A 24,539-nucleotide genomic window follows, 5' to 3' on the forward strand; every position below is an offset into this window, starting at 1 on the left:
AAGTGTTGTCCACTAGGGCTATGCGAAACAGTACCATTTCATTTTGCTGTTTTGCCAGGACAGTGTTTCATTTCGTGTTTCATTTTGTTTCAAAACCACTGTTCCATTTCATTTCATCGAAACTCTTTCGCTGTTTCAATGCTGTTTCAATGTTTCACCCATAGGCTATAATGGGGAATCACAAAACTGCCTATAATGTTGTCACTTCTTGCCTGATTCAAATGAAAACATCAGGGAGGGTAGCCCCTGCTGTGGCCACAAAGCCTATCAAGTTTCAAGGAGATGGGTAGAGGGGTTTCTGGGAAACTGCACCTCAAGCTGCTGACAAGCAAAACTCAAGTCACACGTGTGTGTGAAGGCACAGCAGGGTGAAAACTGAAGGCATAGTAGCCTCTGCTGAGGCCACAAAGCCTGCCAAGTTTCAAGGAGATAGGTGCAGGGGTTTCTGGGAAACTGCACCTCAAACTGTTCAGAGCAAAACTTGCGACGCATGACTGTGTGTGTGTTAAGGCACAACAGGGTGAAAACAGCAGGCAAAACTTGTGTCACTTGTAAGTGTGAAGGCAGTGCCTTTTTTCCTCTTTTTACCTATGGCATGTTTTAGTGTGTTCTTGTTATTTCAGATATTGTACTTTGTTATTGCATATAAAGGCCTGAATTGACAATTTTATGGATTCCTTGGGTAAACAAAAGTCTATGCTCACAGGGGAGAAGACTCAGGGACCCAAGAGGTCCTCTGGCCCTTTGTTCTTCAGTTCGGGTAGATTAAATCTACTGCATATCTGTTTTCTTTTTTAAAAAAATCAGCTTTCTTGTCAAAGAAAAATTCAGGTTAGTTTGGCATAATTTGCTTTGGCAAAAGCATGCTGCATTTTATCCCAGTTTCTTTTTATCTCTATGACTTTAATTCTTTCTTTCAGGATTGTCCAAAATTTTGCATAATAATGATTCAACTAATGAGTCTGCAGTTGTCCAGGTCACTTTTCCTTTTTCTTAAATATATGCACTAATTTTCCTATTCTCCAGTCAAAGAGTCAATTTGAAAGAATTATTGAAACACTTACTACCAAAAAACCAAGATTTCATTTGTCCATTCTTTCAGTATTTTCAGATGTAAATTATCCAGTCCCCACAACTTGAGTGCATTAAGGTATTGAGATACATACATATATTCCCATAAACCATGATACTTTTGCCCAGTGCTCTGTATTATTTTCATTCTACATTGTCCTTTTTCCTGAAAACAGAGACAAAGATTTCATTTAGTTTTGGAGTTACATTTAAATTATCTTTTAGTCTCTATCGAATCCTCAACTCCACAGTGGCCCCATTTTTTCTTCCTTTATTCTTTTTTTGACTGCTTGGCTGAGGAATCTTTTACTATCTGTTTTAATGTCCTTTGGAAGGTCCTACCCAGCTGGACTTCTGCTAAGTCTCACATTATCCCTACCTTTCCTCATCTCTAAATTGTAGCTTTCTTTGCCAGTCAATGCATTTCTTGTGGGAAATGAGAATGCTCACTCCTTCCTGAAATGGTTATTCATCCAATTAAGTTTGGAGTCCTTCTACACAATTTTGCTCAAATTCCAGACAGTTTCTGCATTTTTTACTTCAATACATTTGAAGCCTCCTCTACATTCAAGTCCCTGATTTCTCAGTTTAACTTCCTTAGTTTGCTTTTAGAAATCAAAACCTTCACTTGCCAACTGTTTGTTATCCTTTCAGTTAAAACTGAATTGACTCATTATCACTCCATCTATGTTTTTTCCTCCAGCCAGCTCCAAAGCAATCTCCTCAATACTTCCCAATCCAAATCTAAAATACCACACTCTTTTGTTGAGCTATTAGCTATTAGCTAAAGAAATCCATTAAATACCAGACCCTGGAATAATTAGGTCCTGTTGCAATTAATAGTGGTTTTTCCCCTGTTGATATCTGGGATGTTAAATTCTCCTATAATGACACAGCATATGGTGGCATTTGTGCCTCTAATAATTTTAAGAGGTCTCCAACTTATCCAACTCTCACTTTGGTGGTCTATAGCAAATACCTAATATTACCCCAATAAAGCCTCTTTTATAATCTTTCATCATAATAATTTGACCTAAACATATTTTGTTTTATCATTTCCTATTTTCACAGTCTATCACATCATAAATATATTCTGAACTGGAGGGACTTGGAGAAGTTAGACCTACAAATAAAATGGAGAGAGAAATCAGAGTGCTACAGATCCTGATGGATGCCAAAGAGAAAGGTAATACAGCATGGGAAAAGGTGACAGCAAGGCTATGGCAAATATTTTGGTTACGGTCTGGAAGGACACTGTCCTTTGTCGGAAAAGTGTCAGCATTTAAGGCTGTGCCACTGTTGATTATTCTATATATGGGAAGTGTATTCCCACCCACGTGACGTCAGATAGCAGAAGTACAAAGGGAAATATATGAATTCTTCTGGAATGCCAAAAGAGAAAGGTTCAATACAGCTCAACTGCACAGAACAAGAAAGATGGGGGGATGGAGGCTGCCGGTCTTTAAATATGTAAGCGCAAATATGGAAGACAGTAATGGAGGGAGAGAGGAAAGCAGTGTGCATCACCCAATTTCACACACCTACAATTTTGAGGAAATGGGAAACATATCATACCTCTTTGAAGAGTCCATGGACATGGCAACCACTGATTCATTACATCAGAATGGAAGGATTCATGTAGAGTTATAAAATAGGGAAGTTAGGGCTGCAGTCCTGAAGAGTCATAAGAAATAAAGGAAAGCAGTAAGGGAGAGAGACAGTATGGCACTGGTGCGAAACTTCACAGAAGGACAAGTGAAGAAAGTGTGAGGAGTGGTGGAAGATAAACAACTAAAAGGTGAACATGCGGACTTAGAGTGGATGGTTATAAGAAATTTCTTGCTGGTGAGAGAAGTGCAACACACATGAGGCTTGACAAGCTCATCAGGGTGCCTGAGAGAGGTGTGGGAAAGAAGAAACAGTGGGACATGTGTTTTGGGAATGTACATGTACAAAAGGGGTGTGGGAAAGGGTTCGCCACTTTCTGAGTGTCACCAAAATAAACCTGTCATTAGCGTGGGAGATGGTGCTATATGGACTCATACCAAAATGACCAGAGGAAAAACGTTATTAAGGACTTTATTAGCATGTGTTAAAACTAGTTTATGTAAAGTAAGAAATCTCTGGCTGTTTAAAGGGTTCACTGAAAGAGAGTGCCTGAAGCTGGGACTGCATGAACTGAATTATCCTTCTTTTAGTATATTAATCAGTAGGACTGTTAGAAATATTGTTAGAACTGCATAATGAATAGAGTGTTGTTAGAACTGCACAGTTTGCATCTCGTACCTGATAAGGAGAAACACTACCAAGGACCTTTTATGCTAAGAATCACTCCCTTTTTCTCTCCCCCTGACTTTCACATGCAGATTACAGAAGCTGGAATTCAACTGACTGTGTCCTTGAAGGGGTGGGGGGATTTCAACTCTTGGTGACCTAGAGAGCTTTCTGAGCGTGCGTAATTAGCTGATGCATATATGCCTATCCGCCCCGCATACTTAAGTAGTTAATTATAATATACATGTGACGAATGAAGTGACGTAATCACATATGTGTTTGTATGAACCGGAAATGAGCTGTAAGAGTTCCTGTTTCTGCACACGTGCCCAGGAGGGAGAGCATATAGTACCTGCTGCAGATTTCCTCGGGGGCGGAGCAATTTGAGATTTTCTGTCTCTGCTCTGACCCTATTTGCAAATACACCTTTTGTGCTGCTAATAGCGTGTGCCTGAGAATTATTTGCGAGCCTCCAAAGGAAACGAACTGCTTTTTGCATCAGGACTGTGCAAAATTTCATCGGCTGTTTCATTTTGAGACTGTTTCGACTCATTTCAAGCTTGAAACAGCGAAATCGAAATGAAATGAAGGGCTTCAAAAAAACTTGAAATGAAACAAGGGCAGTTGAAATGTTTTGAAAGTTTCAAAACGTTTCGAGATTTGAAGCAGCCAGCCAGGTGGTGGGAGACGGGAGAACCAGGGCTGTGATGGGGTTGAGGAAGGGAACTCAGCTGAGTTCCCCCTCCCCAGCCCCATTGCAGCACTGGGGAGGGGAACTGAGTCAGGCTGAGTTCCCTTTCCCAGCCCATTCCAAGCATTGAAACAGCAAAACTGTTTGGAAGAAATGGAATGGAACAGCATTTTCTAAATGTAACAAAACTCGAAAAAAAAACACTGTTCTGTCAAAATGCCAAAATGGATGTTGAAGCACAATGCTGCTGTTTCTCACAGCCCTATTAATCAGTACTTCTGATGAGCTGTCTAGCTCTCCCTCCCCTCCATCCCCGCTCCTATCCCCCTCCTCAATAATGCAATTAAATCCCCCACAGAATTTGCTGCCTACTTCCACCTACATATACTTCTAATTTCTTAAACAGAGTGATCCTCCCTTCTCTTTCAGTCAGCACTATATATTAAAAATCTCCAACTCTTTCTTTTCAAACTCCACCACCATTCATTGCAGTCTCCCTTCCAAAATCACTTGCACTTGCCACACTTCCACTTCCTCACTCTTGCACAAAAATCAAGACTTCACCCACTTTCTTTGCATCTGACCCTGTCCACCACAATGGTCCCCATCCCCATCTCTTTACAAAATACAAAAAATCCTTTACCATTGGATTCCAAATGCTTGCAAACATATTCTTTTCCCTTGCTCAATATTGTCATAATCTTATCTCACTTCTTTCTTGATAACACACTTCTGACATTTATAGATGCAATACACAAAGTCATATTTGTCTATTTAGCTTTCACATGCCTACCACTTTATGTTGCTGTTTGATGTCATCAGCTCTAATCCTCTCCTCTTTGCATACCTGTAGTCTTTGCCAGTTGTTTTATTGCTTTAACATTTAAGAAAGTTTTCCCTTTCCCCTCTCTCACACTTTTCGGCTTCCCCCCTTCCTTTTCCCTTTTGCATTGACCCAGACCACATTAGCTCCAATGAGCTTCTCATCAATCCATCTCCCTCCCCTTATCTCTCTTGGTCCATCTTCTTCTTTCTAAGCTTCATAGCATGTGATTTTTCTTTTCCCAATTTGGATCTCTTCTTCTTTCTCGTCTGCTATCCTCATTCCTCCTTCTTCCTTCTTCTTCCAATATCATTCTCTCCTCTTTCCTTTCTCTCTCCTCTGTCTCCAAGTCACTTATTCCACTTATCTTTCCTTCTCTTCCCTCCTCTTTCATCAGCTGCACAACTTTGACTACTCAAATTCCATTCTCTTCCTCCCCAGCTCTTCCTTCTTCTGGTGTTTCCTCTACTGTCATGCATTCTGATACAACATCTTCTTCTTCCCCACTTTCCCTTTCCTGTCTCTGCTGCTCCTCTGTAGATCTCACTTTATTTGAGAAGGACTATGGGCATTAACACTGTAATTGTCCCTCTTCCCTGCAAATAACACACTTCAGTATTTCTCAGCACTCGCCCTTTCCCTTCCCTTTCCCTGTAGCATATTTACACCAGCAATATACGGCCAGGTGTCCTTCCTACCCACACTTGCTACAGAGTTTAGGCTCTCCAAAATACATTCTAAACCCTCCTTGTGGCATTACGTAGATTACTGCCAGTAAGTGCATTATTCTGCCAAGACTCCTTTCATCTGTCCTCATAACCACCCAACTCTTCATGATTCTGTCCATATACAGTATTTATCATGTATGATCTCAACATACATAACTTTTTGTACATAATTCCCCAACCATATCTCTATCTCTCCCAACTCAAGCATGTCCATGTACATTCAATTATTGTCCTTTCTCTTGTCTTTTCTTCTGCAATAAAAGGTATCCCCTTAAGTTCTCTCTTGCCTCATACATCTTCCAAAAATCCTCATAGTCTTCTCAGCTCCAAAATGAAATTTCCCAAGACTCCTGGTTACGAAAGGCGACCAAACTATTCAAATGTTCCATTTTAATATCCAAAACTTTAAACAATATTTTTTCTATAAATTCATATCTATTCCTTGTTTGACTTTTCCACTTCCCTTTCCCTGTTAGTACTGCTCCTATTCTCAGGTGTAGATTACCTGCCACTCTGTCTCTCCCTTCTTGCCATCGTCATTCTCTTTTCAGATCTGGTTTATTCCTCCCACTAGTCTTCCTCTTCCCTTCATCACTGTTTCATTTCTTATTTCTCCCTCCTGACTTTCTCTCCTTCTGTTCTTCCTGCTGACTGGACTTTTCCTTTGTTGTTTTCTTCAATAAATCCTTCTCCAAAACCACTGATCCCACAACATCTTTCTTTCCTACCGTCTTTCATCCCTTCTCCCCCATCTTTGTCCATCTTCTATCAGACTCTGGCTCTTCACTTCCACTGTCCAATATGCTTTTCATCTCTTGGTCTGCTCTGGTCAATATCAATTAATTGTTGCATTAATTTAAAAACCCATTGATTTAAGACTGCTTTAATTGTAACTCTTTGGACATGTTACAGCTAAACTATTATTGTTTTGGAGCACACTTGTTTCTGTTATTACTTTAAATGGCATATGCCCATGTGAGGGTTTTTTACTTTTAAGAGCCATTAAGATCATGGGAAGCTTTTGGTTTTAGGGGTGCACTGATAGCGATTTTGGGGGCTGATATCCAGTTTTTATGGAGGCATATCGGCCGATATAGATTTCTGATACAGTGCGGAGAGCTGCCTCCAGCTGGTAAGTTTGTTGTGGTGGAAGGGGAGGGGAAGGGAAGGGATGTGATGGGGCAGATCAACTCCCCCCCTGTGGTGAGGGAGGGAATGGGGGCTGGCACTGCTCAGCTGAGGCAGAGCAGGGTGCAGAATGGACGGACCCATGGCTCATTGCAGAAGCCCACTGCTTCTGCTGCTACATGCACCCAGGAAGGGCATGAGGGGGTGTGTGCCCTCAGATCTGCATGGGGTGAGGAGGATGGGCTGCAGTTGAGGGCTGGAGCTGGGGATGCACCAGGCTTTTCTCACCGGGCCCTGGACTTGGGGTGGGGGCTATGGAGGGAACTGCAGCCACACCAAATTTCATTGTATTTGGGTATGTGGTGGCACTAGGAGGGAGCTATGGCGAAATCTGGGGTGGCTGCAGCCCCCTCTGTAGCCCCCACCTTGAGCCCAGACCCTGGTGAGAAGAGCCCAGCACAGCCCCGGCTCCAGCCCACAGCTGCAGCCCACCCATCCTGTCCTGCCACACAGAGATCTGGGTGCACATGCCCCTCCGTGCCCTCCCGGGATGTGTGCAGTGCCAGGAGCCGCCCCCCCGATGAGTCTGCTCCTGCCCCTGTCCCCTCCCTCACTGTGGAGGTGTTTGATCTGCCCCCTACATGCCCCTTCCCTCCCCCCGCCCCTTCCACCACAATGGATTTACCAGCTGGGGGCAGCTCTCCATGCTGCCAGTCTGTGATCCTTGCTGCCTGAGTGCTCCACTGCAGCTGCATGCACACACAAGCATTTATCAGCCAAACTGTCAGCCCCATCAGGCCAATTTCTGAAACAGCCAATTTTCTTTATATTGGTACTGATCTCATATTGGGCTGATGTATCAGTGCATCTCTATTTGGTTTTAATTTTTACCAGAAGTTTTAACAACCTTGTAGAGAGAGTTTTTAATAGTACGATTTGACCTTTAATTTAATTAAGGGTGTTTCTTGAAATTTTTGTTTAATTTTTAATATTTTACAAAATGCTTGCATTACTTTTTGGTGAAATGGGAAATTCGATTTGAATTAATTTACTCTGGGATTGTTTTGTGGGGAGAAGACTATGTTAAACAATTGAGCAGTGATGATTTGAGCAATATTGGGTTTTTTGGGATTGTTTTTATTTATTTTATAAATAGATTAATGATAACTAGGCAATACTTGGGTTTTTTGCCATTATGGGTAGGGGTTTAATATAATTAATTTGAATTTTAGCTTAGGGCTCTTTAATTTGCTGATGTGCAATAGGGCTTTTTTAATTTAGGGAGTTGCATTTACTAAAGCACATAACAAGCAGTTATTGCACTAATTTTGCACTTTTTTATTGATAGTGGATTATTACGCTGTTTTCAAACTTTATTTAAAGTACTTCTATATTTTAAATGACTTTATGTACACATTGAATTAAATTTATTTTAATAGGTTTTTAAAAGGTTATTTTAATAGGTTTTGGAACTTTTTTAGGTTTTGTTTATTTTGCACACAGATCATTATTTTTTGGTTGAATATGATATACATATATATTGATTTTGACTTAAAGTTTTGAAAGTTTGAATTTTTTATTTGAGTCTCAGAAAGATATCAAATTAAGGGTTAAGTTAGGGTTTTACCTTGTGCTTAAGTAGAAATTATATTGACATCTTTTGTTGTCCAATTTGCTAGGGTTTAATAAACTTGCTTACGGTTAAAAATAACCAGGTCTTAGTCTCCATACCTGGTACATGACCTGTAATAGTGTTATTAAGCATAAAAGCTTTCCCTTTCATAACTGTCACTCTCCTCTCCAAAAATGCCATGGATGCTGCTTCAGGCCCTGAGTACTCCTCCTTCACCATCTTGGTGCTCTATCACTATCCTCCTAGCTCTTCTGGTAAGAGTCCAGGCAGCATATCAAACTTCTGCCAAGCCACTATACTTGACCTTAGCAAAAAGCAGCCGAGAATTTATGCTGCTGATGGAAATCTACACCAAGGATAAGTTAAGGCAGCATATCTAAATAAGATACATGCTAATACCCACCAAGTACTGGCCCCCTCAGCACTTAGTCTTTTTCAAGTCATGGTGAGCCATTATTGCACCATGGTGAGATACTACATTGCATAATTTCAACTTCCTCTTCACACCCACAGCTGAGCTGTTCCTTTCTTTCTCATTTCCAATTATTCCTGTTTCTTCACCAACCTTAAATGTCTGGCAAACATCATGAAACAGGGCTCCAACAGTTCACCCAGAATCCCTCTGTCACACCTTTTCTCATCCTGTTGCATATGATTAAAGTGGCCCCACCCATCATGAGATGGAGCCAGAACAGGTTGTCCTGCACCTCACTTTCATTTTTGGAGAATCCCAGGACTTGTGACCTAGTTTCAGTCATGAGTAGGGTGCTAATTTCCACATGGATCCTCTGTGAGGGGTATCTGGAGTATACATACATACTGAGCAGTGCTGAGCTATGGAGGTCACTATATATGGAGGTCGCTTTAAATGCTGCTGACTGCTGGAGCCCAGCCCAATGAACTATATAGTAAGTCATGAGCCTTTTGGCTTTGGACTAATATCATGCATAGTTTGTACCAGATATATGTGAGGGCATCTACATGTGCCTTTAGTGTGCAGCAATAAACTGCAAAGCTTATTCGTCTGCAGTTTATTGCTCTCAGGAAGCTCCCAGGTATCTGATTTACATGTGTGCCTGAACAACAGCACATTGAGCCAGTTTGCAGCAAAAAATCTGGCAAAAAATCCCAGGGGTCAGCCTACCAGCCTGGGGCTGCTTCAGCTGGGCTCAATGTGGAGGAGCTAGCTGGGGCATGAGGGTGCTTCGGTGCAGGGCTAGTTGGCAGACAGCCCCCACATGGAAGCAAACTTATGCCCCAGCCTACCAACTCAGCATCTACACATGTGCTGTTGCACATGAAAATATTCTGAAATGGGGCAAGACATATATTTACAAGTCCTACCCTGCTGCAGTTTATTAGCTTTGTGCACCCTAATAGGGGTGCGTGTATAAACACTGACCCTCCCCCAGAATTATTTTCCCTGCTGTAGCAATGGGAGGGCAGATAAATTCAAGACAAACCTCCAATAATTAGATTATACATCTGGAAAATTATAACAAATTTATACTTTTCCATAGATAGAATCTAAATATTAAGAGGTCATCTTATATTTGGAGTCTTCTTATAGTCAAGTAAATATGGTACATCTGATTTTTAGCCCTCTCCCAGCACACAGACTCTCAGCATAATTAAGTCCAATGGTCTGCAAATCTGGACATTCATACATTTATTCCTTCCCATATCAATACATTACTCACACCAATACCTGAACACCAAGGGGCTCTTCAGGTGCTGTCACAGGAACTGTCACTGGTATATCCAATTTTAGCCAAGGTGGCTTCTTCCGCTGCAGACTGCTTGTGCTGTCATGTCGTGTCTCGGACATCTTCCTGTCTCAATCCTCAGGCCTAAGGGAAAAGAAAAGAAACCACAATGTTGGCATGGGATCCACGCTGTCCCTTTCAAGGGAGAGCACCACTGGTCTGGGAGGTATTCTGTTTCCTTGTACTTGCACATGGCTTGGGAGCTGCTTGGTATTTGCTCAACTTGGACTTTAGTTAAGTAACTTCTTGAGTAATCTGCTGCTACCACCATTGCTGGCACTTTACCAGATGTTTCTTATGATGTCATAACTTTCAATGATACTGTTCAGTTCTGGGTATGGACAAATGTACATCTGGATTAACTCCAAAAGGAGAGGGACAGCTGCTTCTCAGGAGTGAGGAGCAGCTATTATATTGGAATTTTTACATGTGCATGAACCTGTAGGGCAGGGGTGGGCAAAATATGGCCCATGGGCTGGATCCAGCCTGCCAACTGATTGGATCTGGCCTGTGGGCAGGCCCCCACCAATTGACTGAATCTAGCCCACAGCTTCCCCCAGGATGCTCTACATAGGGATGAGCCCTGCCCGCTCCCTCCTGGGGCAGCCAACCCCTGCCCCTGGTGCTGCCCCCAGCTCTGGAGCTCCAGCCAGCAAGCACATTTTCCTGGAGGGGCTGCTCCCAATGCTTTTAGAGACATCCAGGCAATTGTTTAGCAGTTAATATTAGCTAATGCAAAGCTTGCAAGTTTGCAACCTGCAAGTGGAATTTGGCTATCACAATTTAACCAAAGTGTTGAATCTAACTGTTTGCACTGATCATGGGCCCCAAAAATAAGCAAACTACAAGATTAGCTGATCTCACAGTTTTTTTAAAGGTCAGCCATAACAAGATTTGACCACCTAATATAATTAGCATAGTCCAAGGAATCTAACAAAATAAAAAAACTAAGGGGTCGAGCTTGGGCAGGTAATGCTAATTTCAAACCTCATAGTAATGTGGTGTAATTTGCTTATTGGGTGAACCCAAATTCGGGCGGTAACCTTCCATGATAATTTCTAAACCTTTTGATTCCATAGGGTAACAGCTATAGGGCAAGATTGTGAGTGGCTCCAAAGCCAACAGATTAGCATAAGATAAGACATAAAGGAACGCGCATGTCAAGTGACCAGTTAGAAGGACAGGACAGAAGGATCATCGCTGTACCACGCCTGGATCCTGGACTCCCAGTGTGACTGAGGACCAGATCCTGACCAAGGGACCTTCCTTGTGACCCCTCGGACAGCGTTGATCAGGGACACCTGACTTCGCTGGAACAACCTGGCGTGCACCTGGCATAGAGGGACTGCTGATAAGTTGCCAACCCCATGTGGGAACTCTTTGTCATTCTATCTCTTGTTATCATTCACTATTAGCTCTTTTTTACTGTACTATCTGTTTGTCGCATTAACCTTTCTGTTAATTGTTGTACACTAAGCTATAAGTAAATTTGCCTTTACTTCACTCCTGACTCGTCTCCTTGATCCTGAACCCAGCAGCCTCACAGCTGATACACTCACAGTGCCTAGCTGGCCTGTGACACCTAGCTCCACCCCCTCAACACACACACTCACCCCCCACATGCACCCCCCACACACTCACCCTCACATCCACCCACATACACAATATACAAGAGTAAAACTGTATTTTGAGCTTTTATGCAATCACCTGTATATACACTACTCAAAAAAACATCATCAGGCCAAAAATATTTTTTGAAATAAAATTAAAATATGTTATAGTAGGTGTTTGATTTTTAGTATGTTTGTTTTTTATCTATAATTTGTTAAAATGATATCTTCTAAAAGATTTTATGGTGCAGTCCTTGACAGCTCATCAAAACGTGTTACATAGCCCTCCAGCTAAATAATTACCCACCCCTGCTGTAGGGATACAACTGAGCTAAATCACTGGAACAATGGCCCTGGATGAAGCAGGGTTAAAGACAGTGCAGTTTTTACTTCACTTGTATCAGTGCAGGCTTATGTCTACATAACTACATAACAGCAGAACAGCTGTTGCAAGATCTAGCACAGCAGCTCTCCCTATCGTTCTGAAGCTTCTCCAAGTGTACTGTGTTCACAGCCGTTGATTAGACATGAATACAGATCATATATACTCCCCTCCTGTAGTCAAGAAAAACTAAGAATTAGGTTGCCAGAACTAGCACTTGGAGTTGAAAGCTTAGCATTCACTTTCCATTAATATTTCCTAAGGTTTATTTAAATCCATTTCCTCCTCAGAAAGAGTTGGTAGATTAAGACTTAACTGCACCAGGATCTAATCCAACCAGTTGGTCCTCCTAACCAATCAAGGCCATCAACATTCTTCTGAGAACTGTTTATTAGTCATGTGCATTCCCTTAGCCTACTCCAAACCCAGCAGTATGCTCCCTGACTTCAGCAAACACTAACAATTGGGGAATGGTCACTTCCACTGGTTTTATAGTACCAGTATTTTTGACTTAACTATTTTTCCTAAACATAACTGCATACCACTCAAAGAAAATGAGCCCAGTATAAAACTTATATAAGATTGTCACCAAATTTTACAAGATTGTCATAGCCAGGTTAAATCCAGGACTGAAAGAGAATGATCTCATAAGCAAATAAAGATAGTATTAAACAGAAGTCATTGCATTATTAAAATATTACATTGATTAGTTTGATCAAGTATCACTTTACCCACTTCTATTTCAAACAGTTCCCCTTTTGCCTGCTCTGTGTCTTCTTGGGGGGGAGCCCCCTTCATGTTTGTAAAAGCACCTGGTACACTGTGTATTACAGAAAACATAATGATCAGATCTGAGCTGCTGTCATTTTCCACAAAAGACAATAACACTTTGTAAGCCCTGAGAGCTGAGCACCTCCCTACAAGCCCTTATTACAAACTTTCATTTATAGCTCTGCATCCATTGTGCAGCAGCATGGAAAACATGTACAATCACAAGATCTATATAAATACAAGCTAGTCTCTTTAAATACATGCAGTAGACCCATTTCTCTTTTTACTTAGCCAGCCTCCCTCCTACTAGGCCCTTAGCTTTCAAACAAAAGTAGGGATGAGCAAAGCTGTTGCTAACCCCCTCCACAGAGGGTTAAGTGGCAGGAGCATCATGCTGAACATTGCAAAGAGGTGGGTTAATGATGGCTAAACCCTTCCAATCACATGAGGGCTAGATGAAACTACTATAAGGTGGATAGAAAACTGGCTCAATAGCTGCAAGCAAAGGGCAATTATAAATGGATCCATGTCACAATGGCAGAAAGTTTCAAGTAGAGTCCCACTAGGGTCTGTCCTGGGCCCAGGGCAGTTCAATGCATTTCTTAATGATCCAGATGCTAGTAGAGAGAGCATACTGAGCAAATCTGCAGATAACACAAGACTAGGAAGGATTGTGAATACATTGGAGGACAGGAACATAATTCAGAAGGAACTTGAATGGCTGCAAAGCTGGGCTGGAACTAACAGGATGAAGATCAATGCTGACAAATGCAATGTAGTACATCTTGGGAAGAATAATAATAAAAATAAATAAATAAAATGAATGAAACCTGGTTGGATGGCAACACTACAGAAAAGGATTTGAGAGTCTTGGTGGATCACAGACTCAACATGAATCTGCAGTGTGATGCACCTGCACAACAAGTGAATGGAGCTTTGGGCTCCATCAACAGGAGCATTATGTATAAGATACAGGAGCTGATACCACCTCTCTACTCAGCACTGGTCAGGCCTTATCTCATGTACTGTGTGCAGTTCTAGGCTTTATATTTTAAAAAGGACATGGAAATGTTAGAGAGGGTCCAGAGGCGGGTGACAAAAATGATAACAGGCTTGGAAGGCAATTCATATAAGGAGATGTTGCTAGGGAATGTTCAGCTTGCAGAAAAAGCGCTTAAGAGGGGACAAGTTAGCAGTCCTTAAATACTTAAAGGGGTAGCATAAGGGCTACCTTAAATACTTGAAGGGCTACTCTTGCTGCAGATCAATGGCTTGAAGTAGCAGCAAAGTTGGTTTAGATAGGATATCAGTAAAAACTTCACTGTTCAATCAGTGAGGTAATGGAATAGCCTGCCTACAGCAGTTGTGGACTTTCCATCAGTGGAGGTGTTCAAGAAGAGGTTAGATAGTCACTGGCTCATGTGATCTCTGAGAAGCTAGATCTATGTTCTACTAAGGGTATTCCCCATGCTTCTGGGCTTCACTGTTTGCCATGTCAGGATGGGAAGGATTTTTCCCCCTCTCCTACTGCTATGAGTCAGGAGTTGATCTGGCAGTGGGGGGATGGAAGGCAGGGTTTGGCCTTCCTCAGAAGCACTGACTGCAGCCAAAGCTAGGGATTTTGACTGAGGTGTGCCAGTGGTTCTACTGGGTCTGAAACCAGAGATTCCTGGATAGATTCCTGCCCCTCTGCTTAGGGTTAGACCGATCACCATATCTGAGCTCAGGAAGGAATTTTACTCAGATTGGTATGGACTGTGGGGGAGGCAGGTGGAGTTGCCATTGCTGCAAGGGGTTTCCGGGTCCGGGCTGTTGTCTTGGATATCTCTTTGTAGCTGCCTCCCCAGCCCACACTGGATAGGAGCCAAGTTGTTCTGGCCCACTGCTTGCTGGCTTCTGGTGTACTGTATATCACTACACACCCACCTATATATAAAATAGGGGGCAGTCTCCTTGTCAGTGTGTGCAAGAGTACAAATGGAATTCTTGCACACACTGACAAGGAAGTGTATGGAAAGACATCTGTGTAAAATAAGAGGTTGCGTACTTGAGGGGATGAATGCATGTGTCATGTTACTATATCCTTGCAATTTGCTATGCAGGAGCAGGTTAGTAAATGGGTTCTTCTTCCCCCCATACACACGCAAGTAAAAATGTCAACAAAGTGACATTTGTACTAAATATTTTCAGATTTAGTTTTAGGTTTTCTGTTCTAATTTTTTTTTTGAATTTTGACATATGAAAAACATTTTTGACTGCTCATGGAAAAGAGGCATCAGCACCAGCTTAGCTCCCAGCTGCTTGTCCCCAACTCAGTAAAATTAGGGAATTTGATTGAAAATGTTTGCCTATATTGCTGAATTTTTTTTATTTTGGTTACCAGAATGAAGTCAAAAGAATACCAGCACTCACAGTTGACATAAAAACTCCCCCTCCTTCATACCCACACTATTATCAGATATAATGCATTCATGTATGCACGCACATGTGCGCACACACAGACATACATACATTTTTTGCATAATATAGCATGCACACACACACATACCCTTCAGAATACAGCCCCAGATACAATTTCATGCACATCTCTCCAAATGAATGCACTCCTGGACTGAGCACAGACTCCCTTCACAGCCAGATGATAACAGCAGGCCAAAAACAGTAAGGTCAGGGCTGAGTGTCTGGCACTGGTGGTTTTGTATTTTTATAAAGCTGTCATAATTTCAGCCAAGTATCATCCTTCAGTGTCAACTATCTATGGCTTCTGCTCCAATTGTCAAAATTTGCTCCAAGTCCTTATGGATGCTAGAAAAGATCTAGTATAGACACACTGCTAGAAAGAATCTCCCAGTGCACAATGGTGCACAATGGTGGTATTCTCCCAATTAATATGGCTATGCCAGGAAAACATTCTTGTGTAGACTAAGCCTAGAGAAAAAATGACAACTGACATACCAAATATGCATCAGCATAGGACCTATCCAATAAACTACCCAGGAAGAGACAGGGGAGGGAAAATGAGTGTGGCAATCTTGGAAAATCTATTCCCATAGAAGACCATACAGAAAGCAGCAGCCTTGAGAAAGATGCCCAGAACCTCCATGGCAGCACTGAATACTGCTGCAGGGAGTCCTGTCCCAAGTCCTATCCCAAGAAAGAATCTCAGCAATAAAATAAAACATAGCCTTGGTAGCAGGAGCCTCCCAGCCCAGGGTTCAGAGCTCTTGGACAGAAGCTCCATTCCTCATAATTAGAGGGGCATTGATAAAGATATTGCATATCGGATCAGCACTGATAAAAGGAAAATTAACATTATTGGCAATCTGGTTTTTTTGGCCAGCATAGCCAATAAAGTCACTGATCAATGCTGTGTGTATGTGCACAGCTGCAGCATACAGGTGGCCAAAAATGCAGCCCAGCTGCTTGGAGAGCAGCGTCCAGCTGGTAATCTGTGGTGGGGAAGCGGCGTGAGGGAGGAAAGAGGTGTGGGGGTGCAGACTGAGGCCCCCATGGTGAGGGAGACAGTGGGGCAGGGGCAGGCACTGTGAATCCAAGGAGGTGAATGTGACCCCAACAGGCGTGGGGCGGAACCATGGGAAGCTTGTCCAGGGCATGGGAACATGGGGAGGGGAGGCTCCCCACCACTGCCGGCACCCTCCAGGGGAGGCATGGGGGGAATGTACCCTCACCAGATTTGTGCATGGGGCCAGGGTGGGCTGCCTGCTGTGGCTTCAGGGCCAGGGGCTGCACCAGCTTCTTCCCAGCAGGGGTGCTGAGCCAGGGCTGCACTTGGGGCAGGTGGGGGTAAGGCAGGTGGTGGCAGCAGTGGGAGGGATGGCTATAGCTACCCCAAAACTCATTGTAGCCACCCCTCCCAGTGTAGCTGATGCCTGCCCTGCCCCTGCCCATTCCAAGCACAGTCCTGCCCCAGCCCCACTGCCAGGAAGAGACCAGTGCAGCCCCTAGCCACGACTCCGCAGCAGGCAGCCCACCCTCATCCCACGCACAAATCCAGGAAGCACATGCACCCCATGCCTATCCCATGGGTACATACAGCTACAGGGAGCCACTCCCTCCCCCCAGATGAGCCACCCATAGCTCCGCCCCACTCTCAGCAGCATCACATTCACCAACCTGTCTAGGTAGCACCTGCCCCTGTCCCAATCCCTCCCTCACTGTAGGGGCCTCAATCTTCCCCCCACTCCCCTTCTCCCCCACCCCAGACTTACCAGCAAGACACTGCTCTCCAAGCTGCTGGGCTGCATATTGGCTATCAGATTGGTATCAGACAAAATGGCTGGTTAATAAATCTACCATTAGTATTGGCCCAAAGTGCACTGCAACAACAGCTAGTACCTGGCTCAAAACTTGGCTGTAGGACTAGGCTGGGGAACAGAAATTCAAGGCCAGGGAAAGTAACAAGGGTGTTTTTGTGGTGGGGGTCTTCTATAGATCACCAGATGAGGAGGAAGTGGAGGGATGAGGCTTTCTTCAAACAGCTAGCAGAAGTTTGCCAAGCACATGCCCTAGTGCTCATGGGGGACTTCAATCACTCTAACATCTGCTGGGAAGGCAATACAGCAGTGCGCAAGCATCCTGGAAGTTTTTGGAGAGTACTGGGGACAACTTCTTGGTGCAAGTGCTGGAGAGGCCAACTAGGGGCATGTTCTTCTTGACCTGCTGCTTACAAACAGGGAAAAATTGGTGGGGAATCTAGTAGTGGATGGCAGCTTGGGCATAAGTGACCATGAGATGATCAAGTTCAGTTTAGGATCCCAAGGAAAGGAGGAGGCCTCATTAGTGCCTAGGGGTGCAGTCATAAAGAACCAAAGAACCTAATGCACTAATGGGTGCAGCTGTATAGGGCAAGTAGCACAGAGCTAGCTGCAGGACTTTGAAGCCAGGACCCAGTGGAGTGATCTTGACTAGTATAAGAAAGGGCTGAGTCTGAGGAGGCAGAAGAACCAATAACTTGGTGTCCAGGGAGCACAGGGTGAAAAGGGGCCAGAAGGCCTGGCTCCATGGGGAAAAAAAAGGAGGGGCATAGGTCCAGAGAGGAGTAAGAAGCTAAAACCTCAGAGCCAAACCCTACCCAGTGGGTTTAGACTGGCAGGCCTAGCTAGAGAAAAACGGGGGGTTAGGCCTGTGGTGGCTGAGAACCCCACCACAGAAGTATAATGGGCAGTCTCTCACTTGTAAGAACATCTCAATAATATTTACATCAAGACGTGGCAGGAGAGTAAAGGTGGGATAAGATAGAATTGAAACATTAAGGGACTTCAAGGGTGCCCCTCATAGGCTGCAAAAAAAAAAAAAAAAATGCCACTGGGGAGGTCAACCCATTACATGCCCATATTTAAGAAAGGGAAAAAGGAGGATCCAGAGAACTACAGCCCAGTCAGCCTCACCTCAGTACCTGGAAAAATCATGGAGCAGATCCTCAAGGAATCAATTTCTAAGCACTTGGAGGAGAAAAAAATTATTAGGAACAGTCAGCATGGATTCCCCAAAGACAAGTCATGCCTGACCAACCTAATTGCCTTCTATGATGAGGTGACTAGCTCTATGGATGCAAGGAGACTGGTGGATGTGGTGTACCTTGATTTTAGCAAGGCTTTTGATACTGTCTCTCACAACATTCCTGCAGACAAGCTAAGGAAGTATGGGCTGGATGAATGGACTGTAAAGTGAATAGAAAACTGGCTGGAGCATTGGGGTTAGAGAGTAGTAATCAATGGCTCGATGTCTAGTTGGCAGCTAGAAACAATGGAGTGCCCCGGGGTGAGTCCTGGGGCCAGTTTTGTTCGATGCCTTCAAAGACCTCAAAAATGGGGGCGGGGAGGTAACAGATACACTGGAGCATAGAGCTAGTATTCAGAGTGACCTAGACAAATTGGAGGATTGGGCCAAAAGAAATCTCATGGAGATTTCATGAGGTCCAGCAAGGACAAGTGCGAAGTCCCACACTTAAGATGGAACCATCCTATGCACCAGTACAGGCTAGGGGCTGACTGGCTGGGCAGCAGGTCTGCAGAAAAGGATCTGGAAGTTCAGCTTATTGTCAGCAGACAATAAGCTGAATAAGAGCCAGCAGTGTGCCCCTGTTGCCAAGAAGGCTAACAGCAGACTGGGATGCATTGGTAGGTCTGCTGCCAGCAGATCAAGGGAAGTGATTATTCCCCTCTGTTCTGAACTGGCGAGGCCACCTCTGGAGTACTGTGTTCAGTTTTTGCCCCCCACTACAGAAAGGATTTGGACAAATTGAGAGAGTCCAACGAAGGAAAACAAAAAAGGTGAGGGGGCTGGGGTACATGCCTTATGAAGAAAGACTGAGGGAACTGGGCTTAAGACTGACAGGGGATTTAATAGCAGCCTTCAATTACCTGAACAGGGGTTTGAAAGAGAATGGAGCTAGGCTGTTCTCAGTGTTGGCAGATGACAGAACAAGGAGTAATGGTCTCAAGTTGCAGCAAGAGAACTTTAGGTTAGATATTAGGAAGAATTTTCTCACTGGAGGAGTAATAAAAAACTGGAACAGGTTACCCAGAGAGGTTCTAGAAGCTCCATCCTTGGAGGTTTTCAAAACCCAGCTAGACAAAGCTTTGGCTGGGACGATTAAGTTGGCTATGGTCGTGCTTTGAGCAGGGGGTTGGACTAGATGACCTCCTGAGGTCCCTTCCAACCCTAACTTTCTATGAGTCTGTGAATCCTAGCCCTGCTCAGGAGTGAGGGCAAGGAGGAGGCCCATCTCCTCAAATAACTCTACTACTTCCACTCCATAAGATCACTCTGCTCTGCTCAGTGTACTTCAAGATTGCAAAAGAGCTAAGTATGCAAAGATATTTTTATAGCACTTTTGGATAAATGCTTTTGCAGCAAACTCCACGTGCAGCAATTCCCCAACTGGCACTCTAAGTGGAATGGATCCTCTCTACTTGCACTAACCCTGAACTTCTCTCAGCAGCAATCTGCTTTGGAGACAGCTTTGAGCCATGCTGAAATTCCAGCATAAGAGCATTGTACCCCTGTCACTCCTATTTATGACTTTCAAATGGAGCACGCATATGTTCCCTTCCACAGCCACACACAGGAAATGGCGGACCCCGTATGCCTGCACTCAGAGTAAGGGGCTGACAATAAGTGAAAAATGTTCTTGGATTCACTTACAAGTAAGGCAAGGCCACATTCTGCCCTTTCTGTGGAAAGGAATGAGCTTTCTACCAGCAACAGGCTTGGAATGTCAGCAGTCTCACTGAAAGAAAGTTCTTCTTCATGCTGAGAATAAATCAGAATGCAGAATGAGCCTGTGTGATGGCTCAGCATTAACTAGGGCCATATGTCTGGGTTTTCCATGGACCTTGTGACAGAGGATGCAGAAAAGGCTTAAGTGCTCAATGGGTTTTTTGCCTCTGTCTTCACAGGCAAGGTCAGCTCCCAGACTACTGCACTGGGCAGCACAGTTTTGACCCCTGTGCTGTGTCTGGGTAGGTTTTTTAAATGCAAGCCAAATATCCAGGATTTCCTCCCGCCAGTTCATTTTCAACATGGCTGCCTCTATGTAGAACTACAGTTCAGAATACCTAGAACAGCACATGCATGATTGGGAGCTGAGTTTATGATTTTGCTTGGCTCCACTAGTGGGAGCAGAGGCAGATCAGAGGCAGCAGGGAGCACAGTGGGTTGGGAGTAAGGGGCACTGGCAAAGCTGGGGGGACAGGGGCTGAAGGTTGAGAGTAAAGGGCACCGGCAGGGCTTAGGGGGAGGGGCTGTAGGTTGGGAGTGAGGGGCACCAGCAGGGCTGGGAGTAGGGCAGGGTGCTGCAAATCAGGAGTGAGGGGAAGGGGCTGGGGGCCGTGGCTTCTCAGTGAGAGGCAACAGAATGGGCAGGGGCAGGGTACCAGCATGTCACTTGTCCCCCCCACCATCATTTTCCCCCTGCCCTCTACTTCTCCCCACAAATGTCTTCTTTTTTTAGACCTGGAAATATGATAACCCAAGCATTAACAATAGGGAATTAAAAATGGCTGCTGGAGCTACAAATAAAGCAGAAGCAAAGAACCAAAGAAGCAGAAGACCAAAATTGCTCTTGTCACCACAATTTGGGTCTCTTTACACCTTCATAGTAGTAACGTTTGATATGATTAGAGCAGAGATAAAAGAAACTGGAAGAAGATATACAAGCACTGAAAAAAATATGAATAAAAACCCTCTAGCCCAGTGATCATCAACCTCGGGTTGTGACCTAAATGAGGGTCATGGGGGCGATGCCGGTGGCACCACACACAAAGGATGAGCTGCATCACATGCCAGAAGCAACCCTGCCCCTGCCTCCAGGTCCTACCACCGCACTCTGCTCTCAGCAGCAGGTCATGGCAACAAAAGGTTGAGAATCAGTGCTCTAGCCAATATAGAAGTCAAAAATTAAATTAATCCAATGGGGAAAAGAAGTAAAAGAGCTGGTAGAAACCAATGAATGAAGAAATAGGAATCAGGTCCCCTGAAGGGTGGAGAAATGTGATCTTTCTAAATCCTTGAAAGAAGCACTCCAAATCTTCTTAGAACTAGAGACAAACAGATTAATAGCAACAGTTAATCTCTCTATGCTCTCCCCAACACAAATAGACCTAGAGCTATAATTCCAAGAACACACAGCTTCCTACAAAAAGAACAGATTATGAAAAGAGCTAATAAACCATCTACAGTTAAACTGGGTATATGCAAAATACAGTTTTTCCAAGATACAACACACACCAGTTCAAAGAATAGACAAGAACTGAAAGATACTATAACTTGTCTCAGAGAAATAAAAATAAAATATAGATGGGGCTACCCCTTTAAATTTATGTTTACACGGGAATGACAGTAGCACACACACCATAAAGGAGAAGGGAGGAATCATTCTTTATCTGATTAAAACTTTTAGGAGACAACTCTGAAGAACAAGCAGTTTCAGACACATTGAGGCACAAAAGTGAAACACAGAGTGGCAAACTGTTAAACAAAAAGGTAGGAAGAACTTAAGGAATAAAGAAAAAAAATCTGGAACACAAGAGTATTAAAGTTACTGATTTGCAAGAAGATCTGTGGGCAAGTGAGTAATGTGGATGGACTTTCTAAATACAAGTGACACCCAGTTTGGTTACATTTGAAACACTACCTGAAGTCATATGAAGGGGAGACATAAATGCAATTTGAGATGGGATGTACTCTGGGGGACAGAGTGATCTGATATTGTAGCAAAAACCCCAGTTTTTCTTTTTTAAATTTTTTTCAAAAATGCATTCCCTCCCCTTCCCCAACTATTTCTGACTTTTTCTCTCCCTCTCTATTCCCTATAGATAAGTATAAGTAAGCTAAGATGTAGGATAAGCTTTAACATTTTATTTAAGTAGTAAGTTTTATTTTTCTCGCCCCTCTTTGCAAGTTCCCTGATATTTTGATCTTGATACCCACTGTTTTATAAGTGATAATTATGTTTGTATTGCGTTTATATTGTGTGATTACTGTTTTAGGCCTATATATGTAAGTTAGCATAAGTCATGTCAAGTTTCCATTTTGTATGTCAAGCCTCCATCTTGTGTCCTCTGCCCAGGCATCCCCTGTGTCGCAACTGTATGAGTCACATACCCCTCCCATGTCAGTTGGTTCCTGGATGAATGAGAGTGATTGGGAATGATTGAAATACAATGGTAGCAGGCCTCTACTGAATGGCCTGTAACAACCAGGCCATCACCTCACATTGATTCATCCAGGAACCATGGACCTCACCCAGGAACAAAGACAAGAACCTAGCATTTGAAAGACAAAAGACCCTGAAGAACCAGCAACTCTACCATTGTATCCCACCATTACAGACACCCGAAACTGCACATCCCTGCATGGAGCACACATGCTCAGTACGCCAGGGGCGGAACCTTGCCTGGGCATGCCTCCTGTCACTAGGGTTACACCAGGTCTGCCACTATAAAAAGGGGCAGTGAAGACAAACCCAGTGGGATGCCCTCTATCTGGACCAGCACCATGCCACACCACCTATCTACCCAGAGGCCCTGCCAGCGACCCCCCTTTGGACAACACCTACTGGACCCTTTCCAGCCTGAATAGGTAGCTATCACCTCCCATCCCCTCTTCAAGCAAGGACTTGGACTCTGCTTCTCTTCCCTACCTGGACTCCAACCCTTTCACTGAGTCTCTTTCTCCTGCTGCCTCTGTGAGTGTGTGTGTGTGTGTGTGTGTGAACTAATAACTTCATGGGGCTGTATACTGTGTTGTCTATTTAATAAACCTGTTATGTGGACCCCTAAATTGGGTTTTGCTTTACTGTGGTTTGGCCCTACTTCAATCTCTGCTCCTCACCCCTCTAACTTCTGTCTCATTTCTCCCTCTCCTGCTTCTGGCTCACTGCCACTTCCAACACCAGTCCTGAGCTTCTCTCTGTCTTCAAACCCCCTGTTTCTTTGCCACTGTCTTATCCCCACTGCCTTTTCCTTTTCCCCTGAGCAACCAGGTTTCTGCCCCAGTTTCTTTCCTGGCTGTCTCCTCCTTGCCACTACTTATCTGCCCCCCACCAGTAGCTCAGCTGTCTGCCTCAGTTTCCAGCCCCAGTCTACCTTAAGTAAACCCAAGCCTCAATTCCTCAGCCAGCTTCTCTGTAGTCCACCGGTTCTAACCCTGGTTCTGGCAACATTCACTTCCTACACTTTAACTGTCTCTCACCTGAACTTTCCCCAAGTATCCCAGGTACACCAAGCACACACATACACATTGTAACACACAGATAAATTCTTAACTTGGATGGATGTGTAGGTGGGTTGTATGTGTGTGAACTGGTGTCACTGTGTGCATGATATACAAATTAGTGATCTGTGTCTAACTTTTGGGGTGTATAGTGAATTGGTGATAGGTATGCATGTGCCTAGGCTGATTTGAATGTGTATGTGGCTTAGCTGGTAGTGGGGGTGTGTGTGTATGCACCTAATTGATTTGTGCGTTTGTATATGTGCAATTGTGTCACACTCTTCTGTCTAACAGCGCAACACTGAAACCCTGAGAGTTGGCCTGACCCCACACGGCAACATTTTTGATATGTAGGGATCTACCAAAATTATGTCATGCTTTTCATGGAAATTGCAATTTTGGGCAGGCCCTGCAAAAAAGCACAGGCTCCCTGGAAAATAAAACCTCACTGAAAATAAAATTTTTTTAAATAAAATTTTTTTGTGGCCGCTGTGATCTGGCCGCACAGCCAGCCAGGTGGGGACAAATGGGGGACGTACAGCAAGAGGTCTGGTACAAGATAACTGACACCCCTGCCCCTTGCTGTTGATTAGCCATGAGGCTATCCATCATACAGCCTCCCCCCAAACCACTAATCCACAACGAAGGGTAGGGCCGCATGGCAGATAGCCCTCACAGACAATCTGTGGCAAGGGGCCACAAGGGCCCCTCAGCCAGTTATAGGTGTGGGGCGACCCCACTGCACTCTGCCTGAAAAAATGACAGCCAGATCTGTGGTATGTCTGCAAAATCATCTGGCAGCCACCCCAACCCCTACTGATACATGACTCGTTCACTCCCCTACAGCTAGTTGTTTAAGTCTATAAAATAATGACATGATTTCATTGAAAGTGGCAATAAAAGGACCTCTATAAAGGAGTTCATC

At 43.9% G+C, this 24,539-nt stretch overlaps 1 protein-coding gene across 14 annotated transcripts in view; it reads right to left on the minus strand.

Annotated features, from left to right (window-relative positions):
- Nucleotides 1–24,539, minus strand: part of RHBDF1 (rhomboid 5 homolog 1) — a 207,345-nt gene that overhangs the window by 91,412 nt on the left and 91,394 nt on the right. For 12 of the 14 annotated variants that reach the window (XM_090024290.1, XM_090024288.1, XM_090024287.1 and 9 more), the window contains one exon: nt 10,057–10,198. In XM_090024290.1, coding sequence (XP_089880416.1) covers nt 10,057–10,176 — 120 coding nt within the window. In that variant the 5' untranslated portion in view covers nt 10,177–10,198. Of the gene's footprint in view, nt 1–2,646; nt 2,726–10,048; nt 10,199–24,539 lie in introns of those variants that run through there. The other 2 variants (XM_090024285.1, XM_090024286.1) reach the window with 2 other exon arrangements.

This window comes from Crocodylus siamensis, chromosome 12, assembly GCF_052110815.1.
Source record: "Crocodylus siamensis isolate JL-2025a chromosome 12, ASM5211081v1, whole genome shotgun sequence".
NCBI classification, from domain to species: domain Eukaryota; kingdom Metazoa; phylum Chordata; order Crocodylia; family Crocodylidae; genus Crocodylus; species Crocodylus siamensis.